This window comes from Dipteris shenzhenensis, chromosome 10 (assembly GCF_047967505.1).
Source record: "Dipteris shenzhenensis isolate YYH24624 ecotype China chromosome 10, Dip_SZ_1.0, whole genome shotgun sequence".
Lineage (NCBI taxonomy): Eukaryota > Viridiplantae > Streptophyta > Polypodiopsida > Gleicheniales > Dipteridaceae > Dipteris > Dipteris shenzhenensis.
This window is the reverse complement of record NC_141605.1, coordinates 53,070,004-53,092,829: the sequence shown is the minus strand read 5'-3', so window position 1 is coordinate 53,092,829 and position 22,826 is coordinate 53,070,004. Positions and strand designations below refer to the sequence as shown.

At 40.9% G+C, this 22,826-nt stretch overlaps 1 protein-coding gene across 5 annotated transcripts in view; it reads right to left on the bottom strand.

Annotated features, from left to right (window-relative positions):
• Positions 1-15,099: 15,099 nt before the first annotated feature.
• The window catches only part of LOC147897970 (uncharacterized), a 196,590-nt gene continuing 188,863 nt past the window's right edge, over positions 15,100-22,826 (bottom strand). For 3 of the 5 annotated variants that reach the window (XM_087380520.1, XM_087380524.1, XM_087380522.1), the window contains one exon: positions 20,860-21,141. In XM_087380520.1, coding sequence (XP_087236646.1) covers positions 20,934-21,141 — 208 coding nt within the window. In that variant the 3' untranslated portion in view covers positions 20,860-20,933. Of the gene's footprint in view, positions 15,156-20,859; positions 21,142-22,826 lie in introns of those variants that run through there. The other 2 variants (XM_087380521.1, XM_087380523.1) reach the window with 2 other exon arrangements.

Below are 22,826 nucleotides of genomic sequence, written 5' to 3'. Positions count from 1 at the left end.
GAAATTATCCAAGAATTTATGAAATAAAAGAAAGTATCAAGACACTTTAGAGCTATTAGAAGAGGAATTTTAATAGCTAAAAGATGGCATTGCTACATTAATTAAGTTACTATACAAGAAATGCTTCAAAGGAGTGTAAGAGAAACCGATGAAGATTTATAATTCATTACTAAAATGCCAAGACAAAGTTTAAAGTGAATCAAACTAATATCCTAAGAACTTGGGATAAAAAATGATCCTCTCATCCCCATGTAAGAGAATCTATGTGAAAAAAGGTCTAAAATGAACACATATTTGAACCAAATTATCTAGCATAAGGAACCTATATAAGTTACACCTATACTAAAAGGAACTAATAAAACATTATATGTACCATTAAAAATCTTGAATAAGGTTTAAGAACATCATTTAAGAAGTTACTTCCCCCCGAATAATATAAGAAGTCACCCCACTTAAAGAAATGAGTTAAGAATACCGAGAAATTAAAGGAGCGTATTAAACAAGAGGATGATTTAAAGCAAAACATTAAGAAGACTTAAGAGAGAAGTTAGAAAGACCATAGAGAACACTAAAGCCCATTACTCCAAGGGAAAATTAATAACACTATATATATCTAAAGCATTAGACAAGTTCATAAAAGAATACATATGTAAGTTAATTTAAAATATTGATGTAACTATATATACCTATAAAATTCACTCTAAATCACAATCACAATCCTGTATGCTAGCCAGTAATCAAGCAAGCTTGCACATTGCAACCAAGAGCATCCTAAATATTTAAGCATTCAAAAAGTAACGTGGTTCACTTTTAATCTAGTACATCTCTTAACACTAGCTTTAACTATCTTATCTTTTGTGTTTATCTATAATAGTCCTATGATTATTATATCAAATTTATGATTATCTACATAGCAAAAAACCTTAAAATAACATAAGGAATGAAATTACATATGAAGAGAGACTGAAAATCAAGCCAAGTGATACTCTTGGAGAATCTTAAGAAGGTGGAGGATGTACAACGCTCCCAGATAAGAGGCTTTACAAAAGAAAATGAAAAAATATCTAAGGTACACATGTATATATAAAAATAACTAATTAACACAATAACTAGCAAACAGAGTTATACATATTTGTGTATAAAGACAAAAATACAAGTATATAAGTCTCATTCAAAGGAAAATATGATATTATAACAAAAGGAGGGAAATACATTTTAATACCCAAAGAATACATATATGCAGACGTAAGTAGATTAAGATAGAAAAAACACATTAAATTAAGAAATAACATAGGAAACCACAAAGAAAACCATATAGAAAATTAAGAAGGAAGCAATTAAGAGAAATAATCATTATATATGTATATAGAGGGGACGTACCTAGAGACACACAAGCAAGAAGAAAGAAAGAGAGAGATATAATCGAGAAATTATAAGAGCCTCAAATTTTTTATCTGATCAAATGGTATCCCAAATATTTGACCTTATGTACATGAGATGGCCTAGTTGCAGTCGAATGGCACGGTCAGATGTTAAAGTGATACTTTTGTTAAATTACACGATGCAACGGAACAGAAATTGAACAAAGAATAGAGAGTACATAGCAAATTGGAGACGAACAATATTTTCCTTCAATACTGATGTAGTACAGATGATGGCTCCGTCCACCCATGCGCTCCCACAGTGGAGCTTAGATGGTGATCTATATAGATACTAGGTGAAGAGCTACTAGCTGGAAGATCTGATCTGATCTGATGCAATGGACTGGGAAGGTCGCCTCTTTATAGCTATGAGGGCGGTAGTCGGATCAACGTAGTCGGTGGAGCCGACCAGCCAACCTAGTCTACTAGTCATCCATGGAATATTTAGGGAATATTCTAGCGAGAGGAAGGAGCTCCCACACAATCAAGACAATGTGCCTTGTTGTGCTACTAGCTTACCTATCCTGCCTAGCCCATAGGCTAGACTCACATAGATCACCTTTCTACCATCATCGGTCTCATTGATAGACCTCATCTACATGCGAGTCAGGATCCATCCAGTGTCCCGGGCTCACACCTCGCTCACACATGGCTTCTCCTCATATGGGGGCCTTACAACTTGAGCACCTTGGACCACTGGTGGTTATTAGGAGGGTGGGGCATTGAACATATCTAACACCCCCCCTCAATGTCCACCCGTAGGTGAACTACCTTCTCAGCCCAATGCCGAGTCTCTAAAGATAACCCTGAAGCTGATCCTTCCCGAGTGCCTTGGTGAAGGTATCTGCTCCATTTTTCTCTGTTGGATAGTAGACCAATTCCACTATCCCATCCTCGATCAAATCATGCACATAGTGATACTGAATCTCTATATGTTTTGTACGCGCATGAAACACTAGATTTTTAGCAATGGCCATGCAACTTTGATTGTCGCACCTCAACACAGTTGCCTCATCCTCTTGCACTCCCATGTGCCATAAGATCCTCCTCAGCCACACTGCTTCACATGCAGCAAAACATGCTGCCTTGTATTTAGCCTTGGTAGAGGACAATGCCACTGTTGGTTGTTTCTTACTGATCCAAGAGAAGATACATGAACCTAAAGAGAAACAATATCCAGAAATTGATTTCCTGGAATCAACATCTCCAGCCTAATGTGAGTCACAATGACCAGCCAAGGAAGTGCCCGTACCATAGGTGATGCCATAATCAAGAGTGCCCTTCACATACCTGAGCACCCGCATCCTGCATTCCAATGATTCTCTCGGGGCTTATTGGAGAACCTTCTCAAAATGCCAACAGCAAAACTGATGTCCGATCTGGTGTTGCATAAATAGATGAGATTGCCGATCAACTTCTTGTACCTCCTGATGTCTGTTGGTGGTGGTGAGGCATCCTCCATAGATAGCCTCGCATTTACCTCCATAGGTGTAGCTATCTCCTTGCACTCGGACATACCAAATGCCTTCAAGATCTCCCTTGCATATTTCTGTTGAGAGATGAAGATCTTGCCTGGCTCTTGCCAGACTTCAATCCCCAAACAGTAGTGCATCAAGCCTAAGTCTGTCATCTCAAACTCAATGCTCAACGCCTTTCTAGTCTGCTGGATCATGTCTTCATAGTCACTTGTAATAAGGAGATCATCCACATATAGAACAATAATAGCAGATTTTCCACCTTTCCTGTACACATACAAGTTAGCATCGGAGGCACATCTTTTGAAGTTTAATTTATGAAAGAATTTGTCTATCCATTGGTAGCATGCTCTTGGGGCCTGTTTCAGCCCGTACAAAGCCTTTTTCAGCTTGCATACCTTGTTCTCAGAATGGGGGGCCTCAAACCCTGATGGCTAAGCCATGTACACCTCCTCCTTGAGGTTACCATTCAAGAATGCTGATTTAACATCCATTTGATAAATTGGCCACTTTTTATGAGCAGCCATTGATAGTATTGTGCAAATAGTGGTCATCTTGGCAGTCGAAGCAAAAGATTCCTGAAAATCAAACCCTTCAACTTGTGAAAATCCTTGTGCAACCAATCTGGCTTTGTACTTTTCCAAAGTCCCATTGGCCTTGTACTTTACCTTCCAAACCCACTTGGTGCCAATAACCCTTCTATTAGGTCTACTAGCTCCCAAGTTTCATTCTTCATGGTGCTGTCATATTCTACTTGAATAGCATTTTTCCAATCTCGGTCTGCAAGTGCTTCCTCCAAACTCGAAGTCTCCTTTACTTCTGCAATAATCTCAGCCATCAAGGCCATATTGACTATGTGAGCAGAAGCCCTCCTTTGCTCCTCGATTCTCTGAGACTGCCTTGGTCCATCTATATGCTGCTCACCAGACATAGGCATCTGGTTATCATGGTCGTAGAGTTGCCTTACCCATATGGCAATGGCTTTTGCGGTGGTGTAACAACAAGCTGGTGACTTATATCTTCATCATCTGATATTTCCTCCTCCTTTATAGCTCCTGGGATAGGTCCATAGTGAATTACCTCTTCGCTTGATGATAAAGTGGAAGAGCTCTTCTCTGCCTCCACTGCATGTGGCTGCTCCTTGAACACCACATCGCAGCTCACTATGATCTTCTTTGCCTCTCGATCATACAACTTATAGGCTTTCTTCTCATCACAATAGCCTAAGAAGATACATTTGGTGCTTTTTGGTTGTAGCTTGTTTCTCTCTTTTTTGGTACATGCGCATATCATTCACACCCAAACATTCTGAAGTGGGAGACAGATGGCTTCTTACCGCTATAAGCCTCGTGGTGTTTTACCTTTGAGTGCCTTTGTATAGCTGCAATTAAGGATGTAAACTATAGTATTGACAGCCTCAATCCAAAAGTGGTTTGGCAGTCCAGCACCTTTCAACATACACCTCTCCATCTACACAGTGGTCCGCATTCGGCATTCAACAACAGAATTTTGCTGAGGCGTATGTGCTGTCATCGTTTGTCGCTTGATCCCTTTGCTCTTGCAAAAATCTCCAAACTCTGTAGGAACAAACTTACCGCCACCATCCGATCTGATTTTCTTCACTTTTCTCCTTGTTTCATTTTCAACAAGCTGTAGCAATTCTTTCAATTTACCAAAATATTGAGCCTTTTCATGAAGAAAGTACACCCACATCATCCTGCTATAGTCCTCGATAATCAATAAAAAATAGGAAAATCCCCCAAGGCCTGTGTAGGCATCTTACCGCACAAGTCAACATGCACCAACTCTAGAGGAGCGTTTGCTCTATTCTTGCTTTCTTATGGGAATGCCTTTCTCTATTGTTTGCCCATCATGCAAGCTTCACACAGTTCTTTGATTTCTGCTACTGCAGGTAAGTGAGCAACCATACCTTGCTTCTGCATCTCCTTTAGCACTGCAAGTCTGATGTGGCCGAATCTTTCATGCCAAAGTCTGCTTGTGCCCACTCCAGCGGTGGCTGTAAGAGCACTTAGCTCATACAGGTTGTTCCTCCTTACTGCTGTGCCAATAAGATTGCCAGCACTATCCAGAACTTTTGCTCCTATCTTGTTGAACCTCACCTCATGGTTAAGGTCAGTTATGGAAGCAATTGATAACAAATTTCTCTTGATTTGTTGAACATACAGCACATTAGATAGTTTCTTAACATCTCCATTTACAGAAACAAATGAAACCATACATGTATCCTCAACAAGGCATTTTGCATTATTTCCAACCGTCACGGTGATGGGTTCTTGTAGAGGCTGCATGGAACAATATAGGCCCTTCTTGTAGGTCATGTGACAGGAGGCACCACTATCCAACACCCATGAATCAATGGTTGAAGCTTTCTGAACTGAGGAACACTCTTCCTCAATGGACAAAAATAGATCCAACTCTGCTTCCGCTGTGTTAGCTATCTCTTTCCCCTTATCTGCCTTCTTCAAGGTACCATTCTTTTCATCTACTTTATTGACCCGGTAATCTGCAATCACATGGCCCTTCTTCTTGCAGTAGAAGCATTCTCCCTTAAACTTCTTCTTGCCACCCTTCTTCTTTTTGTCACCACTAGTAGAGGACTCTCCTTTGGTGGAGGAACCACCTTTGCCTTTCGCCGTGGCAGAGAACGCGGCATCCCCATTGCCACCTCTATCCCGAGCTTTAAGCCTCAATTCCTCCTCCATAAGTAAAGCACAGAACTCCTCAAATGCCAATGGTTGGGGTCTCACCTAAGTGTTAAGTGTTGTTACCAGTCCATCAAACCTTGGTGGACATATTCGGAGACACCGCCGAGCTAGCCCTTCACTAGTCTTTTGTATCCCAGCACCAGCCATCTGGTCACATAGATTTTTGATTCGGGTTATGAATGCCTCTGTTGTCTCTCCTTCGTTAAACTTCTCAGCTGCGAGCTGATTCTCCAGGTTCTGGATCCTTGTCTGATTCCGCATCTCATACTGACTTTTCAATATGTTCCACGCCACAGATGCCTTAGATGTATGTTGAATCAAGGTCAAAGCACTATCAGTATTACTTGTAACCAGGGCACACAGAGCATCTGTGTTCCTGCATTTCCAAGCTCATAGAAGGTCAGCATTAGGAGGTATCATTCTCCCCACATTTGCTGGGTCGGGGGTTTCTTGTGGTTCTAGGTCCATTCCCCAGTACTGTCTCCAGAAGCTCATATGAATCCAGAATAGCAGTGATTTTAAACTTCCACAGAGTGTAGTTTGTACCATCTAGCTTGCCTTTAGTGAAGACTGGTGGGCGAATCCTCAACGCTTGGATTGTTGGTGCAGCTGCTAAACTCAAGCAGCTTCCCGATGCCATCACTATGTATGCTGTTGAAGCCCTCACCTTTCTTCTACTCTTCGATCCTTAGAGCTAACTGGGCTCTGATACCATGTTAAATTACACGGCGCAGCGAAACAAAAACTGAACAAAGAATAGAGAGTACACAGCAAATTGGAGATGAATAATATTTTCCTTCAATACTGATGTAGTACAGATGATGGCTCCGTCCACCCTTGTGCTCCCACAGTGGAGCTTAGATGGTGATCTAGACAGATACTAGGTGAAGAGCTACTAGCTGGAAGATCTGATCTGATCTGATCTGATGCAATGGACTGGGAAGGTCGCCTCTTTATAGCGATGAGGGCGGATCAACATAGTCGGTGGAGCCAACCAGTCAACCTAGACGGTGGAACCAACTAATCATCCATGCGAGAGCAAGGGGCTCCCACACAATCAAGACAATGTGCCTGGTTGTGCTACCATCTTACCTACCCTGCCTAGCCCATAGGCTAGACTCACATAGATCACCTTTCTACCATCATCGGTCTCATTGATAGACCTCATCTGACATGCAAGTCAGGATCCATCCAGTGTCTCGGGCTCACACATGGCTTCTCCTCATATGGGGGCCTTACAACTTGAGCACCTTGGACCACTGGTGGTTACCAAGAGGGTGGGGCATTGAGCATATCTAACAACTTGATCAAGAGTGTTTGGAGATCTAGTAGGACAATGGGAATTATATGCAAAGGTGAGCAATGTAGACTTGGCTATCAATGGAGAGAATAAGCTTGCACTCTGGGTGACTGAATGGAAGGCATCACAGATTTCTAATCATAGAAAAACAAAATGAGAAAGGGTCCATTGGAAAGGCAATAGCCAGTGCCCTGGTCCATATGACCAAGATGGCTAGTGGTCTAAAAGCAAATGCCGATCTAGCCCAAGCTGAAGGGAGAGCACAGATAGAACTATGTACTGCATTTGCCGACATGTGCTCCCACACAGTACACTTTCCATTGTAAGCATTGACCTTGCACGAACCGGTGGGCAAGGGAGGAGAAGGGAAGATATTCATGATATAGGTTGTGGGTGTCCCAGGTCTTAGGCCAACATTGTGGTATGTTGGCAAGAGGAGTAATAGTCTAGACGATGCCCGTGCACATCTGGCACTAAAGAATGAGCTAGCGATGACAGTTGCCCATAGAGCTCTCTCTCAAGTATTGGGGTACTCACGCACCCAAGAGCTCTAGGTCATCACTCCATTTTTCAATGGTGGAAGTGTACACGATATGATGATGTGTCTCCTATAGCATTGTAGGACATATGTGAGATGGGCTAAGCCCATACATCCCAAAGAAGAACCTCGCTTTGACTGGAACTCTCCACTCACAAGGTTGTGAGCAAGGTTGTTTTGTCATCATGGATTGTCCATTGATGCTGCTGCTATTGCAAGTGGTTTGAGAGCAGTTCACAAACAAGGCCGCGATTTGCAAGCAACCAACTACATGCTGGACTTCACAAGGTGACAAGTCTGTCCGAGTTGGGATTATTGATTGGGGAAGAAGTCTCCACTGGACCCAAAGTTGATATCCGCAAGACCTGGCTTATGCTCCTCCAAAGGCATTTCCATGGTTAGCGCCGGAATTATATGCCAGTACAACTACATGGGCAAATCCCAAGGGCGCATGGGTGCCAAAGTTAGATTGTTTGGCCACTGGATTAGGGAAATTTTCAACTTTCTCTGAAGACGTTCTTAGTGACAACTTCGTGAAGGGAGACATTGCAATCAAGCTCTTGGTTGATTGTGGGAACGCGCTATGCAGGACTGATCCAAAGGATCGACCATCCATGATGGGAGCAATTTTAACAAAAATGCATAGATTCAATATGATCGCACCTTGATTGCCAAAGTTGTAATGTCCTTGAATTGTACACGTGGATTTAAAAATTAAGACCACATGTATCTTTTAAAAAAATTAAACAATTTGCCAGAGTTTGCCCTTTCTATTTGTACAATTTAATCAATTGTGGTCAAATCCACAATCCTGTTAGTTGGATAAATTCTTAGATGGTGTAATTTGCATGAGCATGTTATAATTAAATGATTCAGTAACACGTCGCTCACTCGATATCACGTGGTTGTTAGATCTTCTCTCGCTCTCTCACTCGCCATGGCATCCGTGTCACAACGATCAACGCAAGCTACATATGCCTCCCAGGATCCAAACGTGAGGGGAAAGCAAGCAATGAAGCACATAATGGACATGGCTGATGCTACCCTCCTACCAACAAGAAGAGATGAGGCATGCGCAATTGACAACGCAAGCGTCTTTCATGATCCAAACGGTTGGAAGTACAACCACATCAACGCAGTGACATAGCAGTTGTGTGGGATTGTGGCAATGATTCACATGGACGGTGGCTCATCAAAAACTGTCACCACCCAGCTATGAGGGAGAATGCATATTACATTCATTGCATGATCAAATTTGATAAGCCTCATAGCGGAGCCGTGCCACTTTACTTTGCAAAGATGTTATATGCAAAGTTCGTGTTGGACGTGCCTATAGACTTCGCCTCCCAACCCAAGACACGCAACAAAAAGTCAACACAACCAAGGATAGCCGGCGCCACCGCTATCCCCGTCGTTGCAACACCACCTGCTAACATGGGAAGCCCAACTTTAGGTAAGTGAAGTACATGCCATTTTGTAACATGTGTGGTCATAGTTGTTATATCATATATAGTGTACTCATTAGCCATATTCAAGCGTCTGTGTAGTTTCTATGATAAGCTCTGAATTGTTTATAAACATGTGTGAAGTCACAGGAGATGAGGTGTAGAGGGGCGTGATGGTGTAGAGGGTCCACAGCCTGTGCCGCAAAGTGCATCGTGGGAAGATCTCACCTTTCAGAGCATCATAGTGCGTTATGCTATGTCTGAGTAGTTTCGGCGAGTGATAAGCGAGAATGAGCACCTACTTGTTGAATTCAATCACTTGAATGCCATGCTCCAACAAGCTAGACAGAGGCAAGATCTTGAAAATGCCTATGAGGAGCAATGCCGTATCTCTGTTGCGTATTCACAGCAAGCGTGAGATGCACAAGCTGCTTTCCAACACGTTAAAGATGGAGGCCGTGTTCGTAACTTGGATCCAAATTTTGTGGGCCTGGCTGCCAGAAATTCATCCACCCTTCCGTCGTGTATCACCTTTGTGAATGATGGGCCTTTATGTCAAATATGCCAAGACCGTTTTGATACGACAACCAAAACTATGCACTCTCGTGTCACCGTCGGTGTCACCTAGTATGCCTAGCAAATATGTTGAAGGTCAGGAGTGTCTGCCCAACTTGTAATGCTCTTGAGGCCAAGCAATTGTACGATGTTCTTGGCATCGAAGCAACATTTTCAGCGGATCCTCGATAGCGAAGATTATAGGTCCCATATATTGTAATGCCATATTGTAATGACATATACCATGTTCTGTTGAATAATTGCACATGATGCAATTGTTCATGTGGCCCTCAGAATTGACACAAACCCATGGACGTATCAAATTTCAAAAGGATGTTTATTTGAACCTTTAAATTTTTGGGAAATGGGCATTACTTGTATTTTTTTGGCCACCTCAAATGTAACAATAAATTTTGCAAAGTGAGCACATGTATACTTTGTTCCTAATGTTTGTGGAATGAAATGTATACTTTGCCCAAAATCTACAAGTGCTTTCATGCACACTTTGAACTTATATAATATGATGACAAGCCATTGTCATGTTTGGCGACATGTAAATAAATTGCAAATGCAATTGCACATGAAATAAATTGCATTTTAAAAGGTTTGCATCTTGAAAGAATTGCATTTCAAGTGGATTGCTTTATAATTGCATTTTAAAAGAATTGCATTTAAAAGGATCTCATTTTAAAAGAATTACATTTTAAACAAATTGCATTTCACAAGGATTGCATGTTAAAAGAATTGCAATTGCAACATTTCATTTGATGAAAAAAGAGAAGTGTGAATTGCAATTGTCTCATTTGCATTTTACTTCCAATTGCAACATTTATCAAACACAACCATACATCACACCAATGTCTCTTCTTCTGAGTCACTAGAATTTGGTTCAAGGTGTGTCAGTACAAGGGCATCATGCAAGAGGCTTGGAAGATTTTTGTGTATCCACTTTGGCATATTGCCATCATTGCATACCCCTTTCACATCGTCCATCACTCTACCATTCACATAGAGGTAAACTAGGTTCTCCGATCTTTCTGATGTCAAACAAGCGGTTCCTTGTGTGATGAAATGCACAAACTTATAGTTACTCCAGTTTCATTCGCTAGAGGAGTTGCTACAGGGTTATGACAACACCTTCATGGCCAAGGCTTGAAAATGAGGCGTGGATGCTCCACACTCTTCCCACCATCTCCATGCTAGCATATCTTTCTCTAATTCTTTGATTCTTGGATAGGCAAATAATCCTTCTCTATTTTGAAAAGTTGAAAGTTCCTTAATAGCAGAGCCATACTCTGTCCTATACTCAAAGAAACGTCTAGGAAGATCATGCCATGACTGCATAATCTCTTTGTACGATAATCCCACCATTGCGGATCTAATATGGGCAGCATAGTGCAAAGAGTTGTGAGCTTGATTCCATCATTTTTGCACCATCTTTTGCAACACGGTTCATTTAGTCATGCTGTGTCCACCTTCGCCTGGCCTTGCAGCTTCTTTCAAAACAAACCTCTTAGTAGTCCTCCAAGCCATATAAGCACTTCCCATGCTTGGCCCTTTCACATCCAATCTACGGATTGCAAACCAAATTGGCTTCATAGCTTCCACTACATTAGATACCTCTTAGATACCCTCTTCCCAAATGCCGGATTATTATTTAATGCCTTTAGGTCTCCAAATTCATTATGAGAGTTTTTTGAGCATGCCTCAGCTATCCACTCTGTGGCTTCTACGATGAATAGTGTCTCGGTTACAAGGGCATGTTGCTTTAACAATTGCTCCATTATTATATAGTTTGTGCCAAAACACATTTCACCTGGATTTAGAAGCTCTAGCGGGTGATTTTCAGGATGATGATTCCTAAACATACCCAGTATAATTGCTCATGGTTAAGAAAGTACAACATTATCTTCCGAGCCTCATCCATGGCAACTTTGAAGAAGTTTGTCTCAGGCGTTTTGTACCAATCCTCCAAGACTAGGTCCAGACAATGGCACAAGCATGGCGATGCCGAAATAGGTCTTTATCTATGATTTATAAAATTCCTAGCCTTTCGATAATTCTTAGCATTATCAATAATAAATTGAATAATATTGTCAGGACTGATGTCTTCAATACATCTACTTAACTACTCTGCAATGAATTCTTCCATCTTAGCCTCACCTCTTGTATCAATCGATTGTCAGAACGACTCCCCTTTGAGTGTCACAACCATGACATTAATCAAGGGCCGCTTGCTAATATTCTTCCATCCATCTGATATGATGGTGCAAGCAATTTTCTCAATGCCATCATAAACCACTTCCTGCATCTCCTCTTTCATCCTATTGTAGTATGCATCCAGCATGCTGTTTACGAACACAGCATCATAACTAGGCATTGTGAAACCCAGACCAACTTTAGCGAGGACAGAGGCCATGGCTTTTTTCCAATATGGGCTTTGCACCATGCTCAGCGGATATCCCATGCGACAAATAGCTTCAAACACATCTTGTTGCGCCTTCTCGATATGTTGTGCTTTGAAGGAAGCTTCCAAGGATTGTTGTTGCACACATACACGGCATTTTAACGAGGCACATTACTGCATTGTCCTCTTTCCATATGCACGCTCGAGTAACTTGCCGATTGTGCAAGGGATCTCATGCCACTACTGTGTGCGGTTGTACTTTGCTAACAACTTTCCATAGTCACTGATTGCTCGCCCAGGGTTTCAAGACCCATGGTTCTTTCTTCAATTACAAGTTGAGACTAGTGGCGGGCGACTATTTCATCCACAATTGTGTCTGCACTTGTGGATATTTGACCACCCAGAATGGCTACCACCCTTTCCACTCCCGGATCCCTACACTTTCCAATCTGTCTTTGAGGGTCGCCTAGGAAATGTTTGTGCTTACGAATTCCTGAACCCGTGTACTCTTCATAGCATATGTTACATCTCCACTTTGTGGCTGTTACAAGCATAACATAATCATGGGCTTTTGCAGGGTTTCGGCCTCATTTCTCTAGAGCCATGTTCACGTCTGTATCATAACAGACTTTCTTGCATCCATGGATCCCGATATGCCACATGCTTGGAACATCAAGGACGATGATTCTATCATTGCAGAGGTTCCCCAAGGTAAAGGGATTGAAAGAAAGATGAGCGAAGAGCAAAGAGATAAATTCAATAGGTTTGGTGTCCTCAATAGTCCCGAGATGCAAAGATGGGTGAAGAGATATGAAGAGGCCAAAGCAAAAAGAATAAATGAGAGAGCAAGATTTAGAGTCATGCATAGCGGAGGGTGCCATATACACTGGACCTTGCTCTTCTTCCAGACACATGCCTAGTGATTAGCTACAAGAAGCTCTTTGTGAAGCCGCACATGATGGAGAGGACATAACCGATTGAGAGTGGGAGCTTGCAGTCGGATGTATGCAACATGTAAGTTTTTAACCTTCTTACTGAATTTGGGTATTTATGATCACAATCGCTATAAAATGCATCCTCATTTTTTAAATCATGTTCTTTTGTAGTACAAAAAGTAAAGTGCATTGTGGTCACATGGACGAAATTTTTGTGTGGAACGCATCGATTCAAGGAGAGTCACATATGATTGTGGAGTCATGGCTAACTTTGTATAAGATAGTCGAGCAAGTGCTTCTGATACCAATCTTCTCTCCTTGCAGTTAGATTATTATGGGACCATACATGACATCTATGAAGTTGATTTTAGAAGATTTAGTATTTTTTTTCTTGATGTCAAATGGTTTAGAACTATCTACAATGGTCCCAATGCTACAGTCAGGAGAGACAAATGTGGTTTCTTTGCCATTGACTCCACCAGACCCTGGACTGATGAAAGTGATATCTTTGGTCTTCCAAATCATTGTGAACAGGTACTCACTAACGAATTAATTAAAAGCTAATATCTTCGTTTTCAAACAAATGTTGGTATTTTTTATACTTGAGCATAAATGAATATAATTACTTAAACCTAATTTGGATCTTCAACATAGGTGGTCTTTCATCTGGATCGTTTGGATCCAAGATGGTGGTACGTGGACCAAGTTGCTCCTCGAAGCAAACATATTTTTGAAGATAGGGATGTGGATATGGAGAGGTGACAATAAGGACACCGTAATGGAGGAAGGTAGAGATCATGACTTTGGGGAAGAAGAGGGAAAACTAGAGGCTGGTGAACTAGAGGATCAAGTCTTAGGTAGACATACAATAGGGGATGCTAATGTAGGTGGTCACTTGTATATAAAACTTGAGATAGACATATTTGGCGTGCAAGACTTGGCTGAAGCCATCGATGTAAATGCCACTAATTCATCAACGATACTTCTTATGTATAATTTGGCCCTCACATTTTTATAATGACATTTTGTACATTAATTTGTATGTTAATTAAGTTCACTACTATCAATATATGAGTGTTTTGATCTCAATTTTGGTGTACATACTCTTATATTTTTTATCTTTCAAATGACCAAACTTGTGATCCAAAATTATTTTGGGACCCTTGGAAATGACGTTCTGTAAAAATGTCGGTATAAAAATGTGCCCAAGCGTCGATGAAAGCATCAGTGAAAGTGTCAGTGCAAGGGTTGGTGTCAGTCGGTATGTATGTCGGTGTAGGGGTCGGTATATACCGACCACTATATCGAGAGATATACCCACGACTATTTTAATGTTTACACCAACACCTTCCCCACCCACAAACTGTACCGACGATCTTCATGCCCGTGCCCGCGAAGCGTCGAAAGACGTCGTCCAAAAGAGGCCCATGTCTTGTAGTGTTCAAAGCTAAATTGTAGTTGAATCAAGAGATCTTTGATAATATCATACATTGCATCATTTGATACCTTCATTGTTTAAGATTGTAATTAGATACCATGCAACCCTTGGTCACCTTTGAACCAAACTCCCAAGCCACAACCCACACTATGATTCCAAAAAAGAAGAGGTGGTAACAACACAAAATTTTATTACTATTATTTATAACAAGCCATTATTTAAATTGATGCATACTATGTTTCACATACACCAATATAAAATGGGTATATAGATTCTTGTGGTAAATTTTAGTTCAAAGATCTACAAATGCATTTTATTTGAAAGCCATGAATCATGATTCCTCACATATTCATAACAAGGCACTCATGACAAATAATTCTATGATTGTATGACTAGCCAAAATTTTCAATAAACGTGCAAATCTTTTTATATGAGTTAAAATTTTAGAATACATTCTTCAATTCTAAATATGTTTAATTTAAAAATGCTTTGTTATGATGTTCTTAATTGTATATTTACTTTATTCTACTTCTTTATATAGACAATAGAGGAAAGGGAAGCAATCAATAACCTTACTTTTTGTAAGAAATATGTGGAAATAAGATTTTAAAGAGTCTTTGATTGACTTTTTTTTAGAGTTCATAGTTAATCATACCATTCATTAAATTGATTCATCTCCAAATCTGTTATCAATAAAACTTGAAACTTGAAACAAGATTCCTTCATCTCTAAATGGTCATACCTTGCATCGATGCCCTCCTCCACTAGCTTATCTTAGGGCAAGAAGTGAAGCATCAAGACCAAGCCAAAGCCAAAGCCATCCTAGCAAGATCAAACATAGGTGAATTTAAGCTCGAATCCAAAACCCATTGTTTGTCATTGAGCCATAAGCTAGGCATAAGGCCAAGCCACCATCTCCACATTTGTCCAACTTGAGAAATAGAGAGAATAAAAACTATGGGCATACTTTGGTAAACAAAAATTGTCATATAATGCACTCTAAAATCAAGCTAAAATCATATAAGAAATGGAGAGCACCTCATAACAATGCTACTTTGTCACTAAAACTTTGTTGCCTTGGAGCTAACAATACAGTCCTTTTCATCTTAAAATTTAGTGAGCATTCCATGGTTTGCTCTCTCAAAAGTTAGCTTAGCACAATAAGATACATATACGTTACTCTATTATTTAAAGTACTAAGCATTATCGATTCAAGAAAGCAAGTATCAAGCTTACATATTGTAGACTGCAATTTTCCATATCTAGACATCCACCCATGTTCACAAAAAAGATCATGTAATAAGAAATATGCTGTAAGTTTGCATTTACAGTTTAAAAAAATTAAATATAAATCTTACGCAATCTATTTGAAGAATAATCGATTAATGAGCATACTATATATATAATTGGCAACATATAAGCTCTATACTCATGAGCTACCAGGCAAGGAAGGTCATGTCAATACAGGAGGAAAGAGTGCTTCATCAAAAGCCACTGCAAGGAAGATCATGAGGGCTGCTTTTGGGGGCCAAAAATCTTCACCTATGTTTGTGCTTATGATTTTTGTTAAGGGAGTGATAGAAGCCTTCACCGAGAGAATTCTCTCCCCTTATAAAGTTTCAAGGTCATCCCTCCTTTTTTCCTATGGGGACTAGACTTTGTCAAACCAATAAATCATCCAATCAAAAGGGGTAAGCAATATAGCCTTGTAGCCACAAATTATGGCACCAAGTGGACGAAGACCAAAGCACTACTGGACTGCTCATCCAAATTAGTGGCAACCTATATCATTTCAAAGTTTGGATGCCATGTAGAATTGGTGACTGATTAGGAAATCCAACACCTCATGGAGCAACTACCAACTAGAGTAGTCCACAAAAGGTCAGCTCCATACTATCCCAAGATGCAATGGATTAAGAGAAAGTACAAATAAGGTATGGTGTAATACCCTTCTCAAGGTGTGCCTTCCTTGTATGACAAATTGGTATGTGCTCATCCTTGTTGCATTATTTGCATACCACATATCATCACGGGGTATAGTCCTTTCAAATTAGTATATGGCCTTGACATAGTCATGCCATATCAACGTGATCAAAGGGTGCTTAGGTGCCTTGGGAAGGAGGATGAGAATTTGAGGTGGAGCATATTGAATATGAGAGGTGAAATTTTTCTTTTTGATGTATTCTTTTTATTTTAAAAAAGAGAATGTTTGAATATTCAATGCCAAAATATAGGGCTATGGGTGGGTAGTTTTATGTTGAAATAATCACAAAACTCAAAAAGTGTAAAAAATGTGAAATTTTAAAAAGGCAGCAATCCATGCTCATAAAGAGATCTCTTGTTTGAAAGAGCACAAAGAAACAACCCTTTTCAAGCAATTTGATATTTGCATTTTATAAATTTTCAAATAAGTATATACGATGCTAGATTTCGATTCTATTTTTTGTTTTGGGCAACGAAACAACACAACTTCGAGTAGCCAGACACCTCTACAACAGAGGAGCCCCAAAAATAATGCAGCACAGGAGCCGCCCATTGGCTGCCAAATATAATACAGTACACAAGCCACCCCTTGGGCACCAGCTACCAAAAAAATAAGGCAATAGCATGACATCACAACTGAGCGATTTTGGGGGCGGGGCTTCGTATGTGCCTTCTAGCATGCTTCTCATTTTAATTTTTGACAACCCAAGCCTAGCCTAAATGCATCATTTGTACAAGCAAAAATCTCTTAGTAAGTTTATCCCATCATTTTTTAAAGAGGTCTTCAAAATAGTATTTCTTTAGGAAAAATGTTTTTTGCACTTTTATTTTCACTAGAACTAGATCCCTTTATCATACAAACATATAGAATACTCACTCATTGACTTTCACATAAGTAGATTTTCTTGTTCATAGACATCCTTTGTAACCCTGTGGTTACCTAACAAAAGCATTGAAAAAGAATTTCTTTGAGAAACATTCCTCACAATCAGTCTCAATCTAATAATATTATACATATATAACTACTTGGTAAACACATTTATATCAATATGACAAGAGCTTTCTAGTGTATTGACAAGATATTTATTTATGGATATGTTTTTAAAGAAGTTGAAATAACTATAAATAAATCTTAACTTGGGCTTATATATCTACTCTCATAAATTAATGTAAGATTTAAGACTATATTTAAGACTACTCTCTACATGTGGGTTTCTTCACAAGACATCCGATTATGCTGTTCACATCCCCAACGATTTATGTACAAATTGGGCAGTTCTATAATACTTTGCATATTTCTAAAGGGAGCTATGTTTTCTTTCGATCCACTTTTGCCATATTATCACAGAGTTGGAAGGTTTTTTTTCCCCTTCGCTCAGACGCTCAAAATATTTCGCTCAAAAAATGGTCTCGTCCCCAACCCATCGCCGACCACTGCTCATGATAAGATCCAAGGGACAATCTCTTACTTGGAGAATGGTAGCCTACCTATCATAGGGGAGGCACGTTTTCCACATAGTGGTTTATCCTTACCTAGTGATTGGAGGTAGTTATATCCATGATGCCTCAAGTTGGCACGCATCCCTCCAGCACTAGCCACTGAGCAAACCAAATGGACAATGTTTGCAAACTGTTGCTACCATCACGGCCTGGAACATTTGGATAGTAGACTTGAAGACTTGGAGGACCTAACATTAGCGAGTTTAGTCCATGAGGACTCGGGATTTGGAGCATTGTTAAGTCTAACCCGACTCAAGACTTAGAACACTACAAAGCCCACCCATGTAGACTTGAAACACCACAAAGCCCAACCCATTTAGATCACGATTGCTAGAGAATTTGGAAGCTATTCTAGCCTTGAAGCCACACAATTGGGGCCACAAGGAGCCGAAAAGGTTAAGATTTTAGAGTTGGATGCTTGAAGCCCATCTAGGTCCTGGGACTTGGAGCCCATGGAGGCCTAGGGTCACTAACTCCATCCATGGCTTGGGCCCAAAGGCAAATAAGGGATCCCATCATGGGCTTCCATCCCAAAGCCATCAAGAGGATGCATATGGAGAGTTATGATACTAAAAACGAAACTTGCAAAGGAGAGGTTAGTGACCTCAGATTTTTGGATTAGTGGCATATGCTTCGGTTCCAAAAAACAAAAGGTCAAAACTTGATGACAAGAGGATCAAATGCATTTTGTTGGATATAGCAGCGTGTAAGGGTTTTAGACTATGGAAACCCACTACTAGATGCATCATCATCAGTTAAAATGTTTCCTTTAATGAGAATGAGAGCATGCAACCCATTCTCATGCCACTTGAGGATCATACTCCTTTCAATGGGATTCAATTTGAGCCTAATGAGTAGCCAATTGCTGAGGTAGATACTCCTACTTCACATATTTCAAATCTGCATCCAACTATTGGGGATGGATAGCCACCAGCTATGTTAGAGCTTATTGTGTATGCATGCCATCATACAGGGAGTACAACAAGTAAGGAAATATGAAGGTGGGCCAAGTTGACTCTTTAGGACACAAGGGATAACTTTCCTTACCGAGGGCCAAAGCAGACAATGGGCAAGACAATGTTGAGGTCAATCATGCTTTGCTGAGCACATGGATGTTGCAATTGAGCCTCGCACAGAGCTCACACATTAAGATGCATGGGATCATCCATTATGGTAGACGGCCCTCCCTCGAATTTAAAATTAGATCCATAGTAAGGAATGCCATTTGGATTTGGTTGATCCACCAATTGGGAAAAATATTGGGGCACAAATGGGTCTATATCGCTAAATATTAGTTACATGGGACCTAGAGAGAGATATTTGAAATCCAAATTTGTTGCCAAGGCATAGGAAGAAGGTCATGATGTATCCACTCAAGGATGCATGTGGTTGAAGAATCTAATGCAAGATTTTCATCTTCACAATACAATGTGGCCATGCCCACTTACCATGATAGTCAAAATGGCATTTCCATTATGTAGAATCTTGTCTTTCATGCTTGTATAAAACATACTTAAAAACCCGACGAGTCAATAAAAAATATGTAAGATGGCACGTGCGATCAATGGAAGGGGTTTTATATTTTTATGGAGTTACAAAAAATATACATACATAAGAGGTTTTTTAATTCAAAAAGAGAAAATTTTCATACATAGGAGATACTTTAATCATTTAAAAATTTACATAAGGGATGTATAAAGGTTATTAAATCCATAGGTAGGGGGTTTTGTTAACACCCCTTGATCACGAGTGCTATATGGGGTTTTTACATAGTGGCCCCCCCCGGGTTCAAAAATCATGATCATCTTGTCTGTGGTTACAGATGGGCGAGAATTCTAGAGAGAGAGGGAAGGATGGAAAACAAGGTGAGAACATCTACAAATGGGGGGAAAAAGGAGAGGAAGTAATGTGACATACTAAGCATCACTTACTGTATTGCCCCTTTCCTGGCTACTACCGAAAGCACTCAAAATGCATCTGTTTTCTCCTTTTTCTGTGCAAAGGCATGCATTCTTTCAACTTAGCAATTATGTGATTTTCTCTAATTTTTTTGTTGTTTTCCGACAGGTACAGATTGTCTCTGATAGACAGAAAATGATAGGTAACACCCCCCCCCCTTTTTTCTTTTTTCTTTTTGGGGGGTGGTGTGGTGTGGAGTAATTGTGTGAGTAACTGCCTGGTTACACTAACCAGACTGATTGGTTCTAGTCTGGTCAGGTGACAGTCTAGTTAGCCTGTAACTGGCCTACTAACTAGAGTTAGTTGACCAGGGTTAGTCTAACCACTGGTTTGCCTAGCCATGGCAGCAGCTGGGTGTGACCACCGACGTAACGTAGGTCTCCAAGGACTGAAGGTCGGCCTTCAACCCGCTATGGGTCGAGTCTGGCGCTGCTAACTGCGATGGAGCAGCGGATGAGGCGGAACGCTGATGAAGCGGATGAAGCGGAGAGGCTACACTGATGAAGCAACGGATGAAGCGGAGAGGGCAGCGTAGGTGAGCGAAGAGGCTAGCACAGGCAACGTAGGCTAGCGAAGAGGCTAGCGTAGATGAGCAAGAGAGCACCGATGAGCGACGCTGAGCGGCGGACGTAAGATGGGCAACAGAGCAGCGATGAGCGACGCTGAGCGACTGTCGTGCAACGAGGAGCTCAGACGCATGAGGTCAGACGGGTAAGCAAGGAGAGAGAGAGAGAGAGAGAGAGAGAGAGAGAGAGAGAGAGAGGTGGGCGGGGGGGGTAGAGGGAGAGAGTGTATGAATGTTGGAGGAAGGGAAAGAGAAGGTTGAAGGGGTGACAAAAAGGATCGATTTGAGGTTAGGGAGGGGTGGCTTTTGGGGGAGGAGCATGAGCTAAATAGCTGAACGTTTTTGAAAGTGAAGCTTGGAGATTAGGTCTCCTAGGTGGCTTCTGATGTATAAAATTTTAACTTGTGTTCTTTCAGGCACTGATCAAAATGAATTGTCTACATGCTCAATCCTGTACAAAAGGTTGAAAGGATGGAAAACCGCCACTGCACAGGAAATAAGTTCATGCATGCCAATTAAAAGGACAAATAGATTTTATAGACCAATGGAAACTGAGCATTCAAACATCCAGCTCAATGGAAATGTCATAAAGCGAAGGACTCAATGTAGATTTGATCCCTTCTCTCGATGCAATAAATATGAAAAACATTTTGTTACAGTATTACAATTTCATGACTCACATTTTATTAAAGGTCTTGGGCATTTGAACCACCATGAGTGGATCCTTTGAGACAAGCAAGCTTTTGCAACACAATACTCCCCAAGCTGCGATCCTTCTCCATCAGAATCTTTTGGAGGCTGTCAACATTTCCTCTTGCTTGTAACAGTCGTTTCAAGTCTTCTCTTAGGTTCTTCAATAATTGATTTGCCTTATCTTTACCCAAATTTGCTTCCCTACAGAGAAAAAACATAGCATCATGCGTTGGTTGCAAACATATCTGAATACATGGAGGGAAATTATACTGCATAAATATAGTAAGGGAAAAGTTTACCAAGATCTCTTTCAAGATGATAATATAGATGGAAATCATTCCCCTCGTAGGAAAAAGACGGCTAATCTACGAAGATGGATCTGTGTGTAATTAAATGCAACACACATCACTCCATTTTGTAACTACAGAATACTCCTCCATCATTTTAATAAGAAGTTGATAGCTATACTTCATTTAGTTGTTTAAGGCTTGCTCATCCCCTTGTTTTGGTCTGATATATAGAATTATTTCACTTTGTTGTAGCAGAATTCATCTATGGTTCCAACAATATATTTTCCCAAATAAATGACCTTTTCTTTTGGAGACAACAAGAAAATCCAAGATTGAGGCTGAAAGTGCCACCTCAACCCTGCGGAGAACTCCAAGAAAAATGGGGTACCACTCCCTAAGGAATACAGTCCTCCTTGTAGAAGCTGCCCATGAAGACCCCTGCATGCAACCAAATGGGGTGTGTAACATATCTGTCCAAATACTAGCCAATGTGTGTAAAGGGTGGAGCAGTTCTCTTTCCAATGGCTGGGGTGGGTGCTGTTGGACTCGTAGGTTGAGATCTTGGACTCCGAGGTTTTGAGATAACCGAGATGCGACCCTCATTTGTCAATGTTGTTGTACGCTCACGTTGGAAACTGACTACCCAACACTAGTTCCTCCCCAGGATCATCATCCATGGCGCCTGCAGGCATTACATAGCATCTACTTGCGACCTTATGGTTATTTATTGATTTCGGTACCTCCACACAATCTATGGCTGGCGTGCTTTGACCGTTTACTGCTCGTATCGTGATAGGAGTAGGTTCAAGGGTTACATCCGATGTGAAAAGTTTGTCACACACCTCTTGAGATATCAGGTTGTGACTCACCCCTGGGTCCACAAAGGCTTCAACAGAGCAGCTAGTCTCCTTGCACCATTGAAAATCCGCTCGCACTCTAGCACGTGCAATGGTTAGATCATCCATGGGATTTAGCCCTTCCATTGAGGCTTTATAAATTGTTACGAGCCCTAATTGTTTTGCTTTGGCTTGGTGGGCTCTAGTCTCTTCTATGGCTTTCCGTTTCATGTGGGCAACCTCCTTTCTTAATTCTTTTTCTTGGTGGATGGCTTTTAGTGTTTGGAGAGTCAGGGACCATAATAGCGTTTGAGCTTACTCCCATTGATGTAGCCATCCATCTCGACTCCGCCAAGGGTCGCAATGCGTCATGACCCTTGCGGCATGATTTCCGCAACTCAATATGGAACCATACCACGATATTGGTCCCCTCCTCAGCCGTCCTCTTAGCTTGCTCGAGAAGTATGTTATGGTCCTGGACCATGTAGGCCTTAAAATGCTTGGAGGCTTGGCGGCGTAAGTCAATTTCTTCCTCGTTGTCCTCCAAGCCTTTTTGTTCATGCTACTTCTCCTTAAGAGAAGTCTTCTTGTTTTTGGCCCTCGGGGCCTTATCTCCCTATAGGGTTTCAGCTTCTAGCGGAGCTTTGGCTACTGGTAGAGGGGTTTCCTCAGCCTTTAGGGATTCTAGGGGCCTTATTCTTTCTAATCTGGCTCTCCAGTTGGAAGAGAATTCATGGTGCGCATTAAAATAGCATCAACA